The 21,628-nt window shown below is 63.4% G+C and overlaps 1 protein-coding gene across 9 annotated transcripts in view; it reads right to left on the bottom strand.

Annotated features, from left to right (window-relative positions):
• The window catches only part of DCTN1 (dynactin subunit 1), a 62,203-nt gene that overhangs the window by 19,462 nt on the left and 21,113 nt on the right, over positions 1–21,628 (bottom strand). For 5 of the 9 annotated variants that reach the window (XM_054065699.1, XM_054065702.1, XM_054065700.1 and 2 more), the window contains 6 exons: positions 21,144–21,164; positions 12,422–12,439; positions 6,502–6,522; positions 2,538–2,726; positions 1,398–1,595; positions 217–421 (listed from right to left, as the gene is read on the bottom strand). In XM_054065699.1, coding sequence (XP_053921674.1) covers positions 217–421; positions 1,398–1,595; positions 2,538–2,726; positions 6,502–6,522; positions 12,422–12,439; positions 21,144–21,164 — 652 coding nt within the window. The remainder of the gene's footprint in view (positions 1–216; positions 422–1,397; positions 1,596–2,537; positions 2,727–6,501; positions 6,523–12,421; positions 12,440–21,143; positions 21,165–21,628) is intronic. The other 4 variants (XM_054065703.1, XM_054065704.1, XM_054065697.1 and 1 more) reach the window with 3 other exon arrangements.

Raw genomic sequence — 21,628 nt, 5'->3', positions numbered from 1 at the left:
CCCTGGCTGTGCCCACGCCTGCTGAGCCGAGCTGGGACGCAGAGAGAAGCTCTGGCGGCTGCAGCGGATCCACAGGGACAAAGCTGCAGCCCCACCACAGCCGGCAGCGAGGAGGCACCACAACTCCGGAGAAGCCGAGTGCTCTCCTCCCCAGCGAGGAGCTGCCCCGTGCCGCAGGACCAGGCTGAGACCACCCAAAAGCCAACCCCTTCCCACCTTTCTCTTCGATCTCGTGCTTCAGGATCTCCAGGTCCATGGTGAGATATTCCACTTTCTCCTTCAGAGAGTCCACCTCCTGCTGCAGGGACTCGGCGCGCTCCTCCGCCATCTCCTTGTCCAGGGTTGCCATTTCGATGGCATCGGCGGTGTCTGCCATCTCCTCCATGTAGCGCTCCTTGGCTTCCAAGGCATCCTTGGCTTCCTGCGGTCAAGCACATGGAGGTGAGGAGACCTGGAACGCCAAGGATGGAGACGGCCGTCTCCCAGACCACAAGCCTCAGAGCATCCCCGCTCCCGGCGCTCCCAAAGGAGAATCAATGAAGAGCAGCGCATCGCATCGGGGCTGGGAGGGGAAGGGCCGCCGGGCTCCAGGCTGCCCCTCTCCCTCTTCCCGGCTTCACACCTTCTCCCACCCTCAAAGGAGCCCGGCAGGAAAAGGATCTGCAGGCAAGGAGAGGCGGAACACGGCAGGAGTGCTTGTCAAACAAATCCTGGGAAAGAAACCAAGGATCCACTTGGGCAGAGGGAAGGAAAAGCTCCTCTGCCAGCACCGCCGGGTCCTGCCCTTGGCCTGGGAGCAGCAGGCAGGGATGGAACCTGTCCTTGGGGAGAAGGGAAAGATGGAACCCACCCACGAGCTCCACCAGCGCCACCGCACAGGAGACGCTGCTGGGTAAGGAGAGACAGGAAGGCTCCGCGCTCCAAAGCTCCGCAGCTTTTCCTGTCAGCAGTCAAGTTAGAACGTGGTTTGTTCCACTTGGAGAAGAGAGGGCTCTGGGGAGACCTTGGAGCAGCTTCCAGGAGGAAAAGGGGCTCCAGGAAAGCTGGGGAGGGGCTCTGGATCAGGGAGGGCAGGGACAGCACAAGGGAACGGTTTTGAGCTGCAAGAGGGGAGATTGAGATGAGATCTTGGGGAGAAACGTTCTCCTGTTCAGGTGAGGAGGCCCTGGCCCAGGTTGCCCAGAGCAGTGGTGGCTGCTCCATCCCTGGAGGGGTTCCAGGCCAGGTTGGATGGGGCTTGGAGCCCCTGATCCAGGGAGAGGCGTTCCTGCCCATGGCAGGGGTGGAACTGGGTGGGCTTTGAGGTCCCTTCCAGCCCAAACCATTGTATGATTCTATGAACTGACCCTGGAGTCCCATCTCCCCCTGCAGCCCCTGCCCCCACGCTGCCCCTTCACCTTCTTGGCTTCCTTCAGACGCTTCTGGAGGTCAGCCTGCTGCTCCTGCATTTTGCTCTTCCACTCCTGCACCTGCTCCAGTTGGATCTTGTACTTCTCGAGCTCTTTGAGCTTTGCTTTGTCTTCATTTCGCTTTATCTTCAGGGTCTCCAACTTCTCCTCCAGGTCTCTGACTTGAGCACGTAAATTCTCCTCCTCCTGCGGCAGCAAACCAAGAATCACCCCCTGGAGCAGCCCCAGCCCTTGGAGAGAGCCCCGCAGCTGTCGTTCCGCCCACCCGGACCCCGGAGCTCAGCTCGGGGCAGGTTTAGGGAACCCATCGCCCATCGTTGGTGGTAGAACCCGTTGACAACATGGGATGAAAGTTCCTTGAGATGCTGACACAGTGCCTTGAGCTCGCGAAAGGTGTGGAGCACCTCACTTTGGACATCACGGGGTTCTGGAGGCGCCCGAGTCCTTTCAAAGCCAACCCCACCACCACCACCACGAAGACGCCCAGCGCGCCCTCAGTGACCCTTTGCTGCCATTCGGAGCGGGACGATGCCGCGCGATGAACGCGCCTTCTCCTCACAGCACAGTGTCAGAGGCAGCTCGTTGTCCTCTGCTGCTGTTAATTCCTTGCCCTAAATCTTTCCCAAGCTCTAATCAAGGCAAAGCAGGGACGGAAGTACGGACAAACTATTTTAAAGATCAAAACTGGAGCGATTCTGCTGACAGAGGTGTCAGAAACAGCCGAGGTTGGGGCAGAGCGGCGCTCTCAGCGGTTCCTCCCCTCCCACTCATCTGCCTCCAGCGGGAAGGGGGCAGCGTTCCATCCTCCCTGGATTTACAGCAGCTCACCCCTCACCACTCGGATCGGGCTCTGACGCAGAGCTAAGCCCCCAGCACCTTCACTGCCAGCCTGCCCTGGCGCCGCGTTATCCCACCGGGAGTTGGGAATGGGGGAACGTTTGTTGGGAACCGAGCTATGCCACAGCACTCTCCTCCTGGGCAGCATCTTCCCAGCCCGGGTGCACCAGCATCTCCACCTCTCCTTGGCCACCTCCTCGCCAAGCCGTGCCCACGCGCCCCTGCCCTCCTCTTCCCCACCCTCCTCCCCTCGGCGCGGCAGAGCCGCCGGCGTTCCCGGCCAAAGCTTACCTTTGTGGGCGAGGGGACCGGCGGTGCCACCGGAGAGGCCAGGGAGGGACTGGGAATAACGGGGGCCACCAGCGGCGTCTGGGCGGGCGTGCTGGGCTCGCTGCTGCTCATCTCCCCGCCGGAGGCGGAGGCCGAGCCCGAGGGCCCGGCTGTGCCGCTGGACGCTGCCGAGCTGGGGGTCCGGGTGGGCTGCAAAACAACACGGTCGAGGGAGAGAGTCAGAGGAGGGAGACAGCGCCTTCACCGCGGGTCTGTCTCGCTGCAGCCTTGACACCGCTTTGGCCGCTGGGTTTGGCTTCCGCCGGGGTTTCTCCAGGCCAATCCCTACCCCGGCGTTTCCAGCACAGATGAAGCCCAGGACAGAATTCCTGAGGCCATCACCCACGGCCGGTGCTCGCCCCGCCGGGACAGGGCACGGATGAGTTTGGCACAAGCCCCTGTGCCAGCAGAGCACGTGGGGACTGCGGGGACATCACCAGCAAAGTAGTTCTGGATGGACGGAGCACCCCACGCCCTCTGGATCGGCAGCGTTCCGAAGGCCGACTCCGCTGCAGAGACTCCCCGGCAGCGAGAACCGGACCTCGCGCTGCTCCGAGAGGAGCCGGGCTCTGCCAAAACTCACGGCTAAGGGGTCGGTGCAGGGAAAGGTGGAACATCACTGCGCCTCTGATGGTTCAGCACCCGACCGGATCCTTTCCCGAGCACCCAGCCCTGCTCCGGGCCGGAGTCATCCAGGATCCCCTCTCCCTCCAGCCCGTGGCATCTCTCGTTCCCTGCGCTCCCACATCGGTGGCACAGACCCATCGCCCCCCCAGCTCCTGCCTATGCGGTGAGGCGCTGGAGGGGACGGGAACAGGGATAACGGGGGCCCCGGCGGCAGCAGAGGCTCCGGGGTTCAGCTCCAGAGGACGGCACAGCACCCCCTCGGACAGGAGCGGGAGAGGTTTCGCCCCAGTCCGTCCTCTGCGTCTGGAAGCAGGAGCGGACACCGGGATGCAATCGCTGCCGAGCGCTGGCAGGAGCCGGAGCGGGAGACGCTGCACCCCGCTCCGAATGCCGTGGGGCCGCTGCGGCGGAGCTGAGCCCGCGCCTCTGCTGGGAACGGCACCAGCGGCAGGGGTGTCCCCTGGAGATTTAGGGGAACAGAGGGAAAAAATGAAGTAGTAGCGACAGTTCCCTGGAATCCAGGGAAAACCAGAAGGGCTCAGAGGAACCGGAGCAGCAGAGCGGCTCCACCGGTGGCTGCCAGGTGCCAGCTGGGGAGCAGCAGCAAGGCTGGAGCCATAATCCAGGGGATGGGAGCAAGGGAAGCTGGAGAAGCCCCAGGCCCTGGAAAGCCCAAGGTCCATCGGAGACCTCCACTGTCCTCCCAGATCCACCCCTCTGGAGCCCTCACCTCCGTGGCACCTAACGCTCCATAAATTCCTACCCTGCCGTTCTCCCGGCTTTCTGGCAGAGCTGCACGTGGTGCATCCCGGCACAGCGCCCACGGGGTGGCTGCAGACGCTCCATGGCCGGGCTGCCAAATCCCAGCTTATTTCAGGGAAATCTGAGCTATCCCAACATCAGAAGAGAAGGCTCCAGGGAGACCTTAGAGCAGCTTCCAGGAGGGAAAGGGGCTCCAGGAGAGCTGGGGAGGGGCTCTGGATCAGGGAGGGCAGGGATAGGGCGAGGGGAACGGTTTTGAGCTGCAAGAGGGGAGATTGAGATGAGATCTTGGGGAGAAATGTTCTCCTGGGAGGGTGAGGAGGCCCTGGAAGGGGTTCCCCAGAGCAGCGGTGGTGCCCCATCCCTGGAGGGGTTCCAGGCCAGGTTGGATGGTTCTTGGAGCCCCTGATCCAGAGGGAGGTGTCCCTGCCCGTGGGAACTGGAGGGGCTCTGAGGTCACTTCCAATCCAAACCATTCCATGACCGTGCGGCCGGGCCGGCAGCTCAGCCCTCCCCGCCCAGGTGCGATCCGGGCTCTCCCAGGGATGGAGTGAGCTCCTGCCTGGAAACCATCCCCGTGGCACCAAGCCACACGCGCTGTCTCCAAGAATGCTACTCGGAACAGGGACATTGTTCCCTTTCCTTCTGCTTTAGGGATGGAAAAGCCTTCTCCGGGTGAGCCTAGAGCTTCCATGGGGACAGACCCAGCAACCCCTCTGCTCATCACATCTGGAGAGCTGGCAAGCCTTGCAGACCATGACATGGGCTCGGCAAGGTCAGGAAAGGTCCAAGGGTTGGACTTCCTTCCAGAAAGCACCAAAATCCAGCGTGGCAGCTCCAAAATCCGCTCCGTGGCAGCTCCTGGAGCCCTCACAGCCGCTGGCAGCCCTACCGGCTCCCATGGAAATCCAGGGCCAGGAGCCCAGGAAGGTCCAAGCTGGTGGGGGGCAGCTCCATCCCACGTGGACCCATCCAAAGCGGGATGGAGTGTCGGGAGAGGGGCCGGATCACGGCTCTGATCCCGGCACACGGCCCTCAGCTCCGTCCTGGTCAGGACCGAGGCTGCAGCAGGAGGTCACGCAGGACACCCTCTCGCCGCTCCGGTCCCGCACAGGTTGTGGAGAACTCCTCCACCACTCGGACCGAGCGCAACAGCACCGGATCCAGCTGGAAGCTCTCCAGGATTCACCTGGAAAAGGGGCAGCTGCCAGCAGTGACCGGAAACTGGCTTAGAACCCAGAGCAGCGTGAGAAAGCTGCTCAGCCTGAGCTCCCCTCGCTGTGCCTCCAGGAGACCTTCCAGAGGGACATCTCACATCCAGAGGGGCGGATTCGCCCCTCGCGCCGTGCTCTCGCCCTTCGGACACGCTTCTCCCTCTCCGTGAGGCGTGGGCTCAGCCTGGGCTCCGGCCTCACACCACCTGGAGCTCACAGAGCTTTTCCAGAGAGGAAAAGTCAACAGATCCTTCCCAGAGGGGAAAGCCGGGTGCCTGGCAGCTGGGATCCCGTGGGACCGCGTGGATTCCCTGTGCAGGGCAGAGGCAGCGGAGCCCTCCCTGCAGCGCCCGCTTCCCAAAGAGGAAAAACCACCACTCGGCTGTGACGGAGTTCCCTGAGGATTCCTCCCCCTCCCTCACTCTCCTTTGCAGAGTCAGTCCGGCTCAGCGCATCACGAGCGATTCCCGGTGCCGGCACCAACACCATCCCGGCCGGCAGCTCGTGGCTCTCGGACACCCCGAGCTCCGGCTGTGGAACTGAGCCGGGATGGCCCCGAGCTCCGGCTGCAGAACTGAGCCGGGATGGCAAGCAGGGAGCAGCGACCCCGAGCTCCGGCTGCGGAACTGAGCCGGGATGGCAGTCCGGGAGCAGCGACCCCGAGCTCCGGCTGCGGAACTGAGCCGGGATGACCCCGAGCTCCGGCTGCGGAACTGAGCCGGGATGGCAGTCCGGGAGCAGCGACCCCGAGCTCCGGCTGCGGAACTGAGCCGGGATGACCCCGAGCTCCGGCTGCGGAACTGAGCCGGGATCGCAGTCCGGGAGCAGCGACCCCGAGCTCCGGCTGCGGAACTGAGCCGGGATGGCAGTCCGGGAGCAGCGACCCTGAGCTCCGGCTGCGGAACTGAGCCGGGATGGCAGTCCGGGAGCAGCGACCCTGAGCTCCGGCTGCGGAACTGAGCCGGGATGGCAGTCCGGGAGCAGCGACCCCGAGCTCCGGCTGCGGAACTGAGCCGGGATGGCAGTCCGGGAGCAGCGACCCTGAGCTCCGGCTGCGGAACTGAGCCGGGATGGCAGTCCAGGAGCAGCGACCCGTGCCGTCAGCAGGGACACCGAGCGGCGCTTCGCCAGCCGGATGGGCACCGCTGCTCCGCAACGCTCCGCCTGGAGCACAAAGCTTTTCCAGGGCCGTTTTCCCCATCAGCCTGTGCCATGGGGGCAGAGGAGCACAGCTCCGGGGAGCTGTGAGGGCAAAGGAGAAGAGAAGGCGCTGTGGGGTCAGCACCCGAGTCCATGCGGCAGCGCGGGTGCCGGGTGCTCACCTTGGCCCGTCGGGCGGTCGTCTGGAGCGGGAGCGGAAGGCAGAGAGGAGAGACAGTCACACAGGGAGAGACAGGAGCAGGGACACAGCCGGCAGCGGCGGAGCAGCAGAGAAGAGGGCAGAGGAGACAAAAGACAGCACGGCAATTAGTGTGCGCGCGGCATCAGGTGCGGGAGCTCGTTAACCCCGCTCCCAGGGCAGCGCCAGGCGGGACCCTGCGGCAGCACTCCCGGCACACAGAGGAACAGGGCCCGCGGCAGCTGAGGGATCCAGCCCCGCGTCGAGGGCTGTGGAGATGGCAGATGGCCCATATCCCACCCGACTGCCCGCATCCCGACCGACTGCTCGATCAGCCAACTGCTCGCATCCTGGCCAGCTGCCTGCATCCCACCCGACCGCCTGCATCCCATCCGACTGCCTGCATCCCACCCGACTGCCTGCATCCCACCCGACTGCCTGCATCCCACCCGACTGCCTGCATCCCACCTGACTGCCTGCATCCCATCCGACTGCCTGCATCCCATCCAACTGCCTGCATCCCATCCAACTGCCTGCATCCCACCCAACTGGCTGCATCCCACCCGACTGCCTGCATCCCATCCAACTGCCCGCATCCTGGCCAGCTGCCTGCATCCCACCCGACTGCCTGCATCCCATCCAACTGCCTGCATCCCACCCGACCGCCTGCATCCCATCCAACTGCCTGCATCCCACACGACTGCCTGCATCCCATCCGACTGCCTGCATCCCATCCAACTGCCTGCATCCCATCCAACTGCCTGCATCCCACCTGACTGCCTGCATCCCACCCGTCTGCATCCCACCCAACTGCCTGCATCCCATCCAACTGCCTGCATCCCACCTGACTGCCTGCATCCCATCCAACTGCCTGCATCCCACCCGACTGCCTGCATCCCATCCAACTGCCTGCATCCCACCCGACTGCCTGCATCCCACCCGACTGCCTGCATCCCATCCAACTGCCTGCATCCCACCCGACTGCCTGCATCCCACCCGACTGCCTGCATCCCATCCAACCGCCTGCATCCCATCCAACCGCCTGCATCCCACCCGACTGCCTGCATCCCACCCGACTGCCTGCATCCCATCCAACTGCCTGCATCCCACCCGACTGCCTGCATCCCATCCAACTGCCTGCATCCCACCCGACTGCCTGCATCCCATCCAACCGCCCGCATCCCATCCAACTGCATCCTGCCAACTGCCCGCATCCCGACTCCACCGTTTGCTTCTTGGAAACCTTCAGCTTCCAAGGCAGAACCCAGGCTGCCGGGATGAGGCTGGGAATGCTGCCGCCGCGCTGCGGAGCTGCCAGGGTTCTCCAGGTCCCACTGAGAGGGAGTGGGATGAACCCATCCCGCCTTTCTGGAGCTCACCGGAGGGAGGTTCAGCACTTTCTACCCTACTTTTCCCCCTCCCTTCAACCCTTTGTGCCCGGAAGGGATGCCAGAGCTCATCCAAACCCACGGAGATGCAGAGCCCCTGCGCTCCACTTCTCTCCACTCATAAATCCCAACGTGGAGCTCCTCTAACACTTCCACATCGCCTTTTCCTTTTGGGAAATAGAGGCTCCGCTGCCCTCGCGGCAGAACCCCCACTCCAAACGCATGTCCTGCTCGCACCGCAGCCCTCGCCGGACCCACTGCGGATCCCAGCGCATCCATCCGGGAACGGCGCCGGAGGACGCTGGGCACAGGACGGGGCTCTCAAGCCCTCGCATCCTCCTTCCGTCACCTCACCCACGGCTGAAAGTCACCGGGTCGATAAAAGCGCTGCCATCCGACATTCCCGAGGGATGCAGCCGTCAGCGACACCGGATCGGACACAGCCCGTGGGCACGGGCTCGGCCCTGCGACCCGGCGGCAGACGCCTCTCCCGCTGCCGCAGCTTCTCCGAGGCACGCGGGAGCGATAGTTCTGCTCCCACCCGAGGATTTGGCAATCCAGGCGAGAGACCTTACAGAATGCCAGGATCCCTCTGGAGCCCACCCAGTCCCACCGCTGCTCCAGCAGGGTCCCCTCCACCACCGTCCAGGTGGGTCGGGATTGCTCTGGAGAAGGAGACTCCTGACGTCCCTGGGCAGCCGCCTCCAGGGCTCCAGAACCCACACCGGGAAGAAGGTTCTCCTCATGTCCAGGTGGAACTTCCTGGGCTCCAGTTTGTGCTGGTGCCCCTTGTCCTCTTGCCTGGCCTCTCCTCCTGCCCATCGGATACGGATCAGCATGGATGGATCCCCTCTTTGGGCTGGACAGACCCAGCGCTTCCAGCTCCTCCTCACCTCCATGCCCTCCACTGGGCTCTCTTGGGCCATTCCTGGTCCTTCTGGAGCTGGGGAGCCCAGAACTGGACACAGAATCCGGATGGGACTTCCCTAGGGCAGAGCAGAGGGGGAGGAGAACCCCCCTCACCTGCTCCCCACACTCCTCTCCAGGCATCCCACGATCTCCGTGGCCTCCTTGGCCACCAGGGCACACTCCTGGCTCATGGTCGGCTTGGTGTCCACCAGGGTACATTCCTGGCTCATGGTCGGCTTGGTGTCCACCAGGGTGCATTCCCGGCTCATGGTCAGCTTGGTGTCCACCAGGGTACATTCCTGGCTCATGGTTGGCTTGGTGTCCACCAGGGCACATTCCTGGCTCATGGTCAGCTTGGTGTCCACCAGGGTACATTCCTGGCTCATGGTCGGCTTGGTGTCCACCAGGGCACACTCCTGGCTCATGGTTGGCTTGGTGTCCACCAGGGTACATTCCTGGCTCATGGTCGGCTTGGTGTCCACCAGGGCACACTCCTGGCTCATGGTCGGCTTGGTGTCCACCAGGGTACATTCCTGGCTCATGGTCAGCTTGGTGTCCACCAGGGTACATTCCTGGCTCATGGTTGGCTTGGTGTCCACCAGGGCACATTCCTGGCTCATGGTCGGCTTGGTGTCCACCAGGGTACATTCCCGGCTCATGGTCAGCTTGGTGTCCACCAGGGTACATTCCTGGCTCATGGTCGGCTTGGTGTCCACCAGGGTACATTCCTGGCTCGTGGTCGGCTTGGCGTCCACCAGGGCACATTCCTGGCTCATGGTCGGCTTGGTGTCCACCAGGGTACATTCCTGGCTCATGGTCGGCTTGGTGTCCACCAGGGTGCATTCCCGGCTCATGGTCAGCTTGGTGTCCACCAGGGCACATTCCTGGCTCATGGTCGGCTTGGTGTCCACCAGGATCCCAGCTCCTTCTCCACAGAGCCTCTTCCCAGCCGGGTGATCTGTTACAGCTACTCCGGGTTTAACACAGGTCACAACCGGACACGTTGTCCCTTCCAAACCGCCAACCCCACCGCGTTCCTCAGGCTGATCCTGGTTTCCCCACTTCCAGCCTTTCCTAAAGGGCTGTTCCCACCAGGACTCCTGTTCGATTCTGACGGCAGATTCTCATCTTCCGGAGCATCTTCACCTCAGCAAAACCTGACAGGAAAATGTAAGGAGAGCAGCAAAAGCCTAAACCCCTTGGACGCTCCCAGGGCTGATTTAGGAGCATCGGCTCTTTGGGAGCGCTCCCGCGTTTCCCCAAACTCCGAAATAACGATCGCATCGAGGGGCACCAAAATCAGAAGAAACGCTCGGAGTCCCTCTCCTGCAGGGACTTCAGCAGCCGCGCGCCGGGAGCAGCGCCGGCTCCGGCAGCCCTGCGGCACGGCAGCCTGGAGCGGCCGAGGGCCAGGGCGCTCCACAGTCTCCGTGTGGGAAACATGGTGCCGTGCCGCCTGCAACGCTCCGAGAGCGCCGGCGGACACCTTCCCTACCGGCTACGGAGCAGGGAAGACGCTGAGCATCTTCCCGATTCAAACCCTTGGAAGTGGAAAAACTTCTCGGTGCCCCTCTGCGAGCGGCAGCCGCGCCGACCGGCAGGGATGGATCCTGCTTCCCCGCCTCCGCCGGTGCAATTCCGGTCAGTTTGCTCCCCTCCATGTGAAGCCCATGAAAAGCTGCAGCGACGGCTCCGGGATTCCCGGCTCCTTGGTAGCGGGCAGGGAACGCTCTGCTGCTCTCCGGAAGGTCCAGGGCAGAACGGGGCTCCTGGATGCCCTCTGCTCCATCAACAATCCACCGGCGGTGCTCTGCGGAGCGCCGGCACGCGGCCGGGCTGGGAATCCGCTGCTCCCTTCTCGGGTCCGGCACGCGGCCAGCGAAGGAGCCAGGAGGGAGGCGGCAGGACTGCGCCGACAAAGCTCTCCATGGCTGCGGGAGCATCCCAGCGCCGAGGCGCCAACCTCCACCAGAGCGCACAGGAGCTCCGGGCGCTCCCGGATCCCGGGATGCTCTGCGCAGCGCCGTTAATACCCCAGCCGGCGGCTCCGAATGCTGCGCAACGCTGAGCGTGAATATTTGATGACGTTACCCAAGGTTGTTCCCTGGCCTCGGGAGCCGGGATCGCAGCCACGCTCCGGAGCCGGGATCGCAGCCGCGCTCCGGAGCCGGGATCGCAGCCGCGCTCCGGACGGGCACACCCAGACACCAACTCTGCTCCCAGCAGCAGGAATCTGGCAAAACTCCTCCTGGGCGCCACCAGCCCGGCATCACCCACGGGAACGCGGGGCCGCTCCTGAAGGTCCTTCCGAAGATCTCCATCCAGAGGCAGCCGGGAGCATGGAATGTCGGGATGGACGAGGCCCCTTCCACTCACGTCACCTTCTCCAGGCAGGATGGGCCCTGAAGGATGGGAGCTGCATCGCTGGGCACAGTCCGATGGCTTCTGGCACGGAAAAGCTTCCCAGTCTGCAACCACAGCTGCAGAGATTCCTCATGGAGCGCCCGTGAGGTTTTCCAGCAGCTCCGGAGAGGGGCCAGCAGCGGCTGGAGTTGGGGGGGAAAGGAGGGAGGACCACCGGGCAGCGCTGCCCACCCGAGCAGGCAGGATGCGGCCCTTCTCCCATGGGAACGGAGCCTTCTCTGCACACATCCCGGAGCCAGGAACGCTGCCTCTGCCCCGCAGCACCCGGACGAGCTCCCTCGGGGCGCCCGTGCTACCTGGACTCCTGCTACAGGGAATTCTTCATCCCAAACAACCGTCAGCGCTTCCCGCAGGTGGGATCCCACATGGAGCCAGCACCACTGGGACAAGCAGGATCAACCCCCCCGGCTCCGATCCCGGCCCTGGGCTGCCCCCCTGCTCCTCTCTCTCCGCTGGGAAAGCGGCGGCTGTGAAACTTTTCCAGGAAGGGGATTAAAGCGGAGCTCTTAAAGCAGCCGTCCCGCTCCGGAGCCTCCCTAAATCCCAAGGAACCACGAACGTAAGGCAGGAGGATCAGCTATAACGTTGGCAACGGGCAAAGCCTCCCTGCGGGCTCGGCACGGCCAGGGAACGCCTATGCCTACCATCAGTCTCCTTTTCCCTTCTTCCTCGGGATCGGAGAACGCCTCGCAGGATCCCTGTGCAAGCGGAGCGGTGACAGCGCGGTTGAGCTAAAAATACCCTCGCAGGGCACTGCCGGCGCTCTGCCCCGCGGGAATGCCGGCTGCACCGGGAATCCGGGCACCACGAAGCCTTGGAAGCATTAAAAGCAGGCAAAGCCAGCGGCACGGCTTGGGAAAAGGCTGGTGTTAACATGCCCCTCGCAGCCCCTCCGGCAGCGGAGCGCGGCCGAGCCGCAGGGCTGCTGCATGCAGCGCAGGCACAGGCAGGTGACACCGAGCGGCGGCTCCGCCGGCGCGGGGAAAGGAAAAGGCAGGCATTAAGGGATGCTGCTGTCTCACCCAGCCACCACCCCCGCCCCGTCTGCCCCCGACCCCCGCCCCGAACCGCGCGCTATTAAAGCTCGGCAGCGTTAACGAAGAAAATAAGGAACAAAAAGAGCAAAGCGAGGTACGTGCAGAGCGCTCGCGGTGACGGCGTGGATGCAGCGGCAGATTGTACCTTCCGTGGCGCCGGGGCCTGCCTCATCATTGCCGAAAGGACAGGTGGCGAGGAGAGAAAGGGAGAGAGGGAGCAGAGACCGTTAGCGCGCTCGGCACAACAATGCGGCTCTCCGGCTCAGGAGCACCGGCTGCCCGCAGCGCCTGCAAATGGCTGCGGCGCCCCTCTATCCGCTCGCCATCCACCCCGCTAATCCTGCAAACGCCTCTCCCAAGCGCCGGCTGCTGCGGCTGCTCAGCGGGGCTGCGGCGCTCCAGGGCCCGCGGCGGCTACCACAGCCATGGCCAATCGTCCTCTCGCCGCCGGTGTCTCCAACCACCGCCCTGGCAGCAGCTCATTACATCACCGCCGGTGGGGCTCTCCTCCCCGCGCCACGCGTCGGGGATGCTGCGCCGAGCCGCTGGCAGCGGGCGATGCGATGCTCCGGCGAGGGCTCCTCCGTAGCTTAGCAACGCTCCGGCTCGGCCGCCTGGACGCTGGGTCCCGACACCTCGGTCCCTGCGCTCCGCAGCCGCCCCGTGCCTGCGCGCTGCCGTGGCCACGCCAGGACCTCGCCAGCAAATCCCCTGAGCCCGGACAGATGGACGGAGCTGAGCCCGGACAGATGGATGGAGCTGAGCCCGGACAGATGGATGGAGCTGAGCTCAGACAGATGGACAGACCCGAGACCAGACAGATGGACAGAGCTGAGCCTTGATAGATGGAGCTAAGCCTTGGACACACGGACAGATGGAGCTAAGCCTTGGACACACGGACGGATGATGGAGCTAAGCCCAGACAGACGGACGGATGGAGCTAAGCCCAGACACACGGACGGATGACTGCGTGGAGCCATTTCCGTCCCGCAGCACTGCTGTTCACCAGCTCAGCTCCCACCCTCACAGCCACCCATCCCGGCCTCAGCCGAGCGGGAATCCATCTCCGAGGACTCAATGCCCAGCCGGGGATGCTCGCAGAGCCCCACGGCTGGACCGGCCTCGGAGAATCCCTGTCCTAATCCCCCCCACCCCAAAGAACCCCTCGCTCCGGTGACCACCGCTGCCCAGCGCGGCACTCGGCACGGCTGCGGCCGAGCCCTCCTACAGCCAAGCGCAGTCCCTGACTCCTTCGGCGCTGTGCCGGCGCAGCGCTCCGTCGGAGCTGACACCAGGGTCCAACCACCCCAGCAAGTGGTACCACAGCACAATCCCATCGGGAACTCTTCCCAGATGTCAGTGCCGTGACGCCACGGTGCTGGAGGTCCCTGCCCTTCGGATGTCGACCCCCTTCCGCACACACCCCGTTGCGTGTCCCGTTTACGTGTGTGAACACGGCCTCTTTTCCAACCGGGACAACTCCCAGTCCGCTCCCATTATTCCCAACACTTCCCGGCTGCGGCAGAGGGTGGGAGAGGAGCCGGGACTCACCCGAGTGCAACAGTGCCGCACACGCAGCCGCACTGCACGGCGAACAGCGGGTACCGACCATCCTGGCAACGCTTCCCAACGCCTGGAAAAGTCCTTACCGGCAGCGTTTGCCCAGAGGGTCGAGTTCCCGGGAGGCTCCAGGCAGCCCGGAGTGTGCCAGCCCACAGCCCGGCCGCACCGGCTGCCGTTATCTGCGGGGGCCTGGCTACGGAACAACCGCTGTGTTAGGAAACGGAACGCCCGGGAGCTGAGGGTTTGGCAGAAAACACGCAGGTAAATACACATCGATAAGAGGGGGTGGAAACATCCATCCCAAAAATCAAAATCCATGGGTTTATGTGACCCTTAAGTCTCCCGACACCACAGACGCCGCTCTCTCCCACAGCCCATGAACCCCATCGTCTCCGGAGACGGAGGACGGGATGGCTCCGACTGAAGAGGAGCCTCCGGCACGGAGCGGCTGGAGCCGAGCAGGAGCTGAGGGAGGAAAGTGCCGCTGCTCGGGGTGCTCCTACGGAAGGGGATTTGGTGCGGAGCAGCTGAGCAGGAGCTGCTCGGGGTGCTCCTACGGAAGGGGATTTGGTGCGGAGCAGCTGAGCAGGAGCTGCTTAGGGTGTTCCTATGGAAGGGGATTTGGTGCGGAGCAGCTGAGCAGGAGCTGCTCGGGGTGTTCCTATGGAAGGGGATTTGGTGCGGAGCAGCTGAGCAGGAGCTGCTCGGGGTGCTCCTACAGAAAGGGATTTGGTCCGGAGCAGCTGAGCAGGAGCTGCTCGGGGTGTTCCTATGGAAGGGGATTTGGTGCGGAGCAGCTGAGCAGGAGCTGCTCGGGGTGTTCCTATGGAAGGGGATTTGGTGCAGAGGAGCTGAGCAGGAGCTGCTCGGGGTGCTCCTACGGAAGGGGATTTGGTGCGGAGCAGCCCCACACTGCTGCTGATTCCTCCAAACCCGATCCCATCCCTGGAGGGGTTCAAGGCCAGGTTGGATGGGGGTTAGAGCAACGGCTCCAGTGGGAGGTGGGACTGGGTGGGCTTGGAGGTCCCTTCCCACCCAAACCATTCCTGGATCCTATTGGAGCTCAGGGGCAATGTGGGATGTGAACCACGGGGAACAACGGAGCAGGAGCAGCGAGGCTGGGAATGAGGAGACTTCCCAACAGTGGAGTGAGGGAGTTCGGGGACAAAGTCCCTGGAGCATCTCTGGAGAGAGGGCAACGGGGGACAGGACAGCCTGGGGACAGGACAGCCTGGGGACATGACAGCGTGGGGACAGGACAGCCTGGGGACAGGACAGCCTGGGGACATGACAGCGTGGGGACAGGACAGCCTGGGGACATGACAGCGTGGGGACAGGACAGCCTGGGGACAGGACAGTTTGGGGACAAGACAGCCTGGGGACAGGACAGCCTGGGGACAGGACAGCGTGGGGACAGGACAGTTTGGGGACAGGACAGCCTGGGGACAGGACAGCCTGGGGACATGACAGCGTGGGGACAGGACAGCCTGGGGACAGGACAGTTTGGGGACACGATAGCTTGGGGACAGGACGGCCTGAGGACAGGACAGCCGGGGAACAGGACAGCCCGGGGACAGGACAGCCTGGGGACAGGACAGCTTGGGGGCACGATAGCTTGGGGACAAGACAGCCTGGGGACAGGACAGCCTGGGGACAGGACAGCGTGGGGACAGGACAGTTTGGGGACAGGACAGCCTGGGGACAGGACAGCTTCGGGACAGGACAGCCAGGGGACAGGACGGCCTGAGGACAGCACAGCCTGGGGACAGCACAGCCCGAGTACACGACAGCCGGAGGACAGGACAGCCCAAGGACAGGACAGCTTGGGGACACGACAGCCAGGGGACAGCGCAGCTTGGGGACAGCGCAGCCCAAGGACAGCACAGCCTGGGGACAGGACAGCCTGGGGACAGCACAGCTTGGGGACAGGACAGCCTGGGGACAGGACAGCTTGGGGATAGGGCCCTGTGACAAGCGGGACGGCAGCACAGGGCTGCAGGAGAGCCGTCAAGCAAACCATGGCTCCATCCAGCTCTGCTCTTTCCTTCCAGCTGACATTCAGCTCCCCAGAACGCTCTGTAAGGGACCCGAGGGCCACCTCGGAGAGCCCACAATCCTGTCAGCTACCATCCATGTGGAATTCCACGATTCCACGATGCTATGGATTCCCGTCCCGGTAAGGCTCCGGCCCGAGAGATGCGGCTCTGGCTTTTAGTCCCTGTGATGCGCTAAGAACTCTTGTGTTTCACTCTGAGAGCCCTTTCAGTGCTCGGCAGCAAATCCACCACATCCCAACCCCGGGGCGCTGCTTCCCAAAATCCACCCCTCCGGCTCCTCCGGCATCGCCGCGGCTGCGCTGCACACAGGGACAAATGCCGCAGGCGCTGCACAGCCGGAGCCGACCCCGCACCCACCCACCAGCCCACGGCCTCATTCCGTCATCGGATCAATCCAACGTCCTTGGGGAAATGGGAACGCGCTTTGTGCGCCGGGGTTGGGTTGCAGGCTCCAATCGATCGTCTGAAAAGGACAACCAAGCCGGATGGGGCTTGGAGCAACCGGATCCGGCGGGAGGCGTCTGGAACCGCGTGGGCTTTAGGGTCCCTTCCAACTCAAACCGTTCCATGATTCTAAAGTGCAAAAATAACTATTTTAATCCCTTCTAAACAGCGACAAAAGGCAAAGACGGAGGGATGAGTGTCCCCTCCAGCCTGGAGTGGCCTCAAGGACATTCTGCACGTGACAGAAACGATCCTCCTCCGACCCCATGGGGACCAACTGCAGGAAGGGCGATAACGCCCAGGAACGGCCCAACGAGGGTCAGGCGCTCCGGAGTTCTCCCTTACAGACGCGCGGCAGCGTCTCAGAGCAGTGATTTATCCTATTTCCTGGGTTGGAAACTGGTTGGATGGCCGGGCCCAGAGAGTGGTGGTCAATGGAGTTAACTCCAGCTGGAGGTCGGTCACAAGTGGGGTTCCTCAGGGCTCAGTACTGGTCCAGCTCTGTTCAATGTCTCTATCAATGCCCTGGATGAAGGCATCGAGTGCACCCTCAGCAAGTTTGCAGATGACACTAAGCTGGGAGGAAGTGTGGATCTGCTGGAGGGTAGGGAGGCTCCAAAGGGATCTGAACAGGATGGACTGCTGGGCTGAGACCAATGGGATGAGGTTCAACAAGGCCAAATGCCGGGTCCTGCACTTGGGGCACAACAACCCTATGCAGCGCTACAGACTGGGAGAAGAATGGCTGGAGAGCTGCACGGAAGAAAAGGACCTGGGGGTGATGGTTGACAGCCGACTGAACGTGAGCCAGCAGTGTGCCCAGGTGGCCAAGAAGGGCAACGGCATCTTGGCTTGGATCAGAAATGGGGTCACCAGCAGGAACAGGGAGGGGATTCTCCCTCTGTACTCAGCACTGGTGAGACCGCACCTCGAGTACTGTGTTCAGCTCTGTCCCCTCACCACAAGAAGGATGTTGAGGCTCTGGAGTGTGTCCAGAGAAGAGCAATGAAGCTGGTGAGGGGGCTGGAGAACGTCTGACGAGGAGCGGCTGAGAGAGCTGGGGGTGTTCAGCCTGGAGAAGAGGAGGCTGAGGGGAGACCTTATTGCTCTCTACAACTGCCTGAGAGGAGGTTGTGGAGAGGAGGGAGCTGGGCTCTTCTCCCAAGGGACAGGGGACAGGACAAGAGGGAATGGCCTGAAGCTCCTCAAGGGGAGGGTCAGGATGGATATCAGAAAAAAATTCTTCACAGTAAGAGTCATCGGCACTGGAACAGCTGCCCAGGGAGGGGGGAGTCACCTTCCCTGGAGGTGTTTAAGGAACGGGTGGATGAAGTGCTGAGGGACATGGTTTAGGGAGTGTTGGGAATGGTTGGACTCCATGATCCAATGGGTCCTTTCCAACCTTGTGATTCTGTGATTCTGTAAAGCCGTGCACAGCACCGTCAGCTCCCAGCACCAACACGATGAGGAGACTGTGGAGTCTCATCCGGGCTCCGGGCTTGGTTCCCTGCGGATCATCAGCCTGCGGTGCGGGATGCTGCTCAGCTCCACCTCCAAGAGCTCCGGGCCCTTCCCTCCAGCTGGGATCCCGCAGAGGGACCTGCCTGCAGGTTCCACCCAACATTCCCGGGAGCCGCGGAGCTGGGGCGGCACAGCATCCTCGGCCAAGAAGGAAACAAGGATGGGAAAAGCCTTCGGAGCCATGGGCAGGTGTGCCCGCAGCGGCGCAGAGGGGCAGCACGTTGCGAGATAATCCGATTACTCCGTGCTTTACAGGATTAACGGGGCTCGGGATGGCCCCTCTTCCCGAAAAAGAAACCATCTGGAGCCAGGGTGCTCCGTGACCTCCTCTGGAAGAGGCCACCGGCTCCACATGGAGACCCGGCGCCGGCTGCCAACCGGGCACCACGGCAGAGCCGGGAGGAGGGAGGATCAGAGCGAGATCAGTGCCACAGAGAGGGGGTGAAGCTGGTGGGATCCAGCTCCGGCACACGGAATGCCGCTGGGATGAGGAAAGGAACGGGAATGTTACTAGAGGTGGGACAAAGCTGATCCATTAGAGGGGAAAAGCCGAGCCAGGCAGCGAAATGGCTTTAGCGACGGGAGAGGGGACCTGCGTGGAGACAGCCCCTCCGGAAAGGGAGCAGCCGTCGCAGTCCCACATTCCAGGGATACAGAGACGGCACTGGGTGCACATTCCCGCTCCAGAGCAGCAAATGCAACCCACAAACCACCTGCGGGACCAGCCCTCGGCTCCCATCCCTGGTTCCTGCGGAGCAGAGCCCGATCCCGCCTGGATCCAACCTCCCTTCAGGAGCTGCACAGAGCCGGGAGCTCTCCCGTCAGCCTCCTCCAGGCTCAACAGCCCTAGGTGCCTCAGCCACTCCCACAACCCCTGTTCTCCAGACCCTTCCCAGCTCCGTTCCCTTCTCCAGATGCACTCCAGCCCCTCCAGGGCCTCCTTGGAGCGAGGGGCCCAGACCTGAGCCCAGGATTCGAGGGGCAGGGGAAGGATGATCCAAGCCAGGATGCTCAGCCAACGATCAACCAACACTCCCATGTCCCTCTCCCTCAAGCAGCTTTCCAGAGGCCCCTCTCCAAGCCCATAGGAGGCTTTTGTAACCCAAGTGTAGGACCTGGCACTCGGCCTTGTGGAACCTCAAGCAACTGCCCTCCATCCATGGATCCAGCCTGGCCAGATCCCTCTGGAGATCCTCCTGCCCTCCATCCATGGATCCAGCCTGGCCAGATCCCTCTGGAGATCCTCCCTGTCCTCCATCCATGGATCCAGCCTGGCCAGATCCCTCTGGAGATCCTCCCTGTCCTCCATCCATGGATCCAGCCTGGCCAGATCCCTCTGGAGATCCTCCCTGTCCTCCATCCATGGATCCAGCCTGGCCAGATCCCTCTGCAGAGCCTTCCTGCCCTCCAGCCATGGATCCAGCCTGGCCAGATCCCTCTGCAGATCCTCCATCCATGGATCCAGCCTGGCCAGATCCCTCTGCAGATCCTCCATCCATGGATCCAGCCTGGCCAGATCCCTCTGCAGATCCTCCATCCATGGATCCAGCCTGGCCAGATCCCTCTGGAGATCCTCCTGCCCTCCATCCATGGATCCAGCCTGGCCAGATCCCTCTGCAGAGCCCCCGCGCCCTCCGGCAGTGAGCACATTCCCAACATCCCGCTCCCAGCCAGCAGGACACCTCCCCAGCTTGGCTCAGCCCCAGCCAGGGCCACTCCAACGGGAGCCACCAGCCCTGCGGCCGCGCGGCCCACAGCAAAGACCGCAAAAGCCACGATCCCCGCCGGCAGCAGTCCCGCTCCGCACTATTCCCAACCATGGGAACCCAAAGCAAACGGAAGGGACTGCGGCTCAGGGCCATCTGGCGCGAAGAGCAGCAGCTCCTAATGCGATTCCAGTCTATATTTAACACGCAAAGAGGCACCTTAATGCCCTGGATGAGGATTTATCCGCTAATCATGGGGGTCACTCCGGGATCGAAGCGGCCGGCAGCTTCCCCATCCGTGCAAAGGAGAGGGGGAAAAGCGGAGGAGCTCATTAACGGCCAAAAAAGTCAAGTTCCGAGGTGAGGCCAGCGCAGCCGCGGCACCTTCCTGCCCCTGGCGTGTCCCAACCCCCGACACAACCGCCACCCCCGTCACCCCTCTGCCAGCTTTTCCTGGAGCTTCCGCCCTGCTCCTCACCTGCGGACACACGCTGGATCATCCCCCAAAACCAGAGTGGAAGCGGCTGGAAAGGGAAGCTCTGCCAAGGGGACCGCAACGGGCGCCGCGCACGCCAGGGCTCGCAGGTACCGTCCCGCTTCCTCTGGCGCCTATTCCCGGCCCCCCGTGCCCGGGTTCGCTTCCCTCTGGGCAAAACGCCATTCCCAAAGAGCCGTTGGGAACGGTGCCTCTGCCAGGACCTCGGGGGAGTTTTGGTTCGGGTGGGACGCGCCGCAAAAGGACCGGCACCACAGCAAGGGAACCCCTGCCCCGCTCCCGCCCCGGAGCGCGCTTCCCGGCAGCACGGCATCTTCTCCCGAGCCCTGGGGCTGGTTCTTTGGCCACGGCCGCTCCCTGTTTTCCCACTGCCAGCTACGGATCCGAGCCACTCGGGAGCTTCCGGAATGCTGCCTCTGGAGAACACCACTCTGTTTTGGTGGATAACGGCCGCGTAACGGCCCTGGGATGACAATCCCGGAGCTGCAAATGTTCCCGGGGCAGCCCGGGCGCGCGGCAGCGCTGCCGGTGCTCCCCACGGCACCCGCGGGCTGGGAATATACACGGGATAAAGTGTTGGAAAGAGAAGGCGGCAGGGAAAGCTGGGCGAGATGTTCCTGCTGGTCCTCAGGGACTCCGCAGCCGTCTCCCTGCGGTCCAGGACCCAGAGCCGTGCAAAAGCTCCGCAGCCGTGCTGGGAGCGACGCCGGGCGCAGCCCACGGGTACCACAGGCACCGGCACCCAGCGCCGATGGAAAACCTGGCCAGAGCCACCGGAACAGCAGGAAACCTCACGACTGAGTGTGCAGGGAAAAGCTGGATCCAGCCTCGAGCCCTGAGCGGGGCAGCAACGCCGCAATCCAGCCCCTTCCCACCACGCTGCGTTCCCGCCGGGAAGCGACGGCTTTTCCCCGCGTTACCTCCCGCGCCGGGAGCAGGCGAAGGGGAGCGCATGCAATGAGCAGACATGCAACGAGACGATGGAGCGGAATGGGGGTGATGAGCTGGGATGCACCGGAGAGGCCTGGCATGCGGCCGCGACGCTCGGCAACACGCATTAATTGTCAGAAAAAGCAGCACCTTTTTGGGTTTCACTCCACGCTGCATGAAGGGGGAAGAAAAGGGCACAGAGTTAGAGCTCACACGTCCCGACAGCGGGGAGGAGAGGCGATCGGCGCGGCTCCAACGGGGAAAGCGCCGGAGCGCGCGACCCGCAGAAGAGAGCGCGGCGCCGTGAAGTCACCGGGCTGCAAAACCACGGACAAGCGGAGAGGAAAAGGCATTCAGGTACAGTTAAACAAACGCGGGACGGTGTGAGAAGGAAGTGGACACCAGGGCTCGTTCCCACCCTCTGACTGATGAGCTTTCCTTGACCCCGCTCCTCCAGCACGGAACCTTCCGAGGTGCCAGGACACATCCAAAGGAAAAGAAATTCCCCTAAGGAGGGGCAGCGGCGCTCACGGAGGAGACTCAACCTCCACGCTGCGCTGCCTGCAACCCAGAGACCCCCGCAAGGAGGGATTCGCCCCCAATCCAGCTCCAAGCACTGCTCCCCTCCCGCGTGG

Source organism: Cuculus canorus, chromosome 4 (assembly GCF_017976375.1).
Source record: "Cuculus canorus isolate bCucCan1 chromosome 4, bCucCan1.pri, whole genome shotgun sequence".
NCBI lineage: Eukaryota > Metazoa > Chordata > Aves > Cuculiformes > Cuculidae > Cuculus > Cuculus canorus.
The sequence above is the reverse complement of the archived record's forward strand: the minus strand, read 5'-3'. Positions and strand labels throughout refer to the sequence as shown.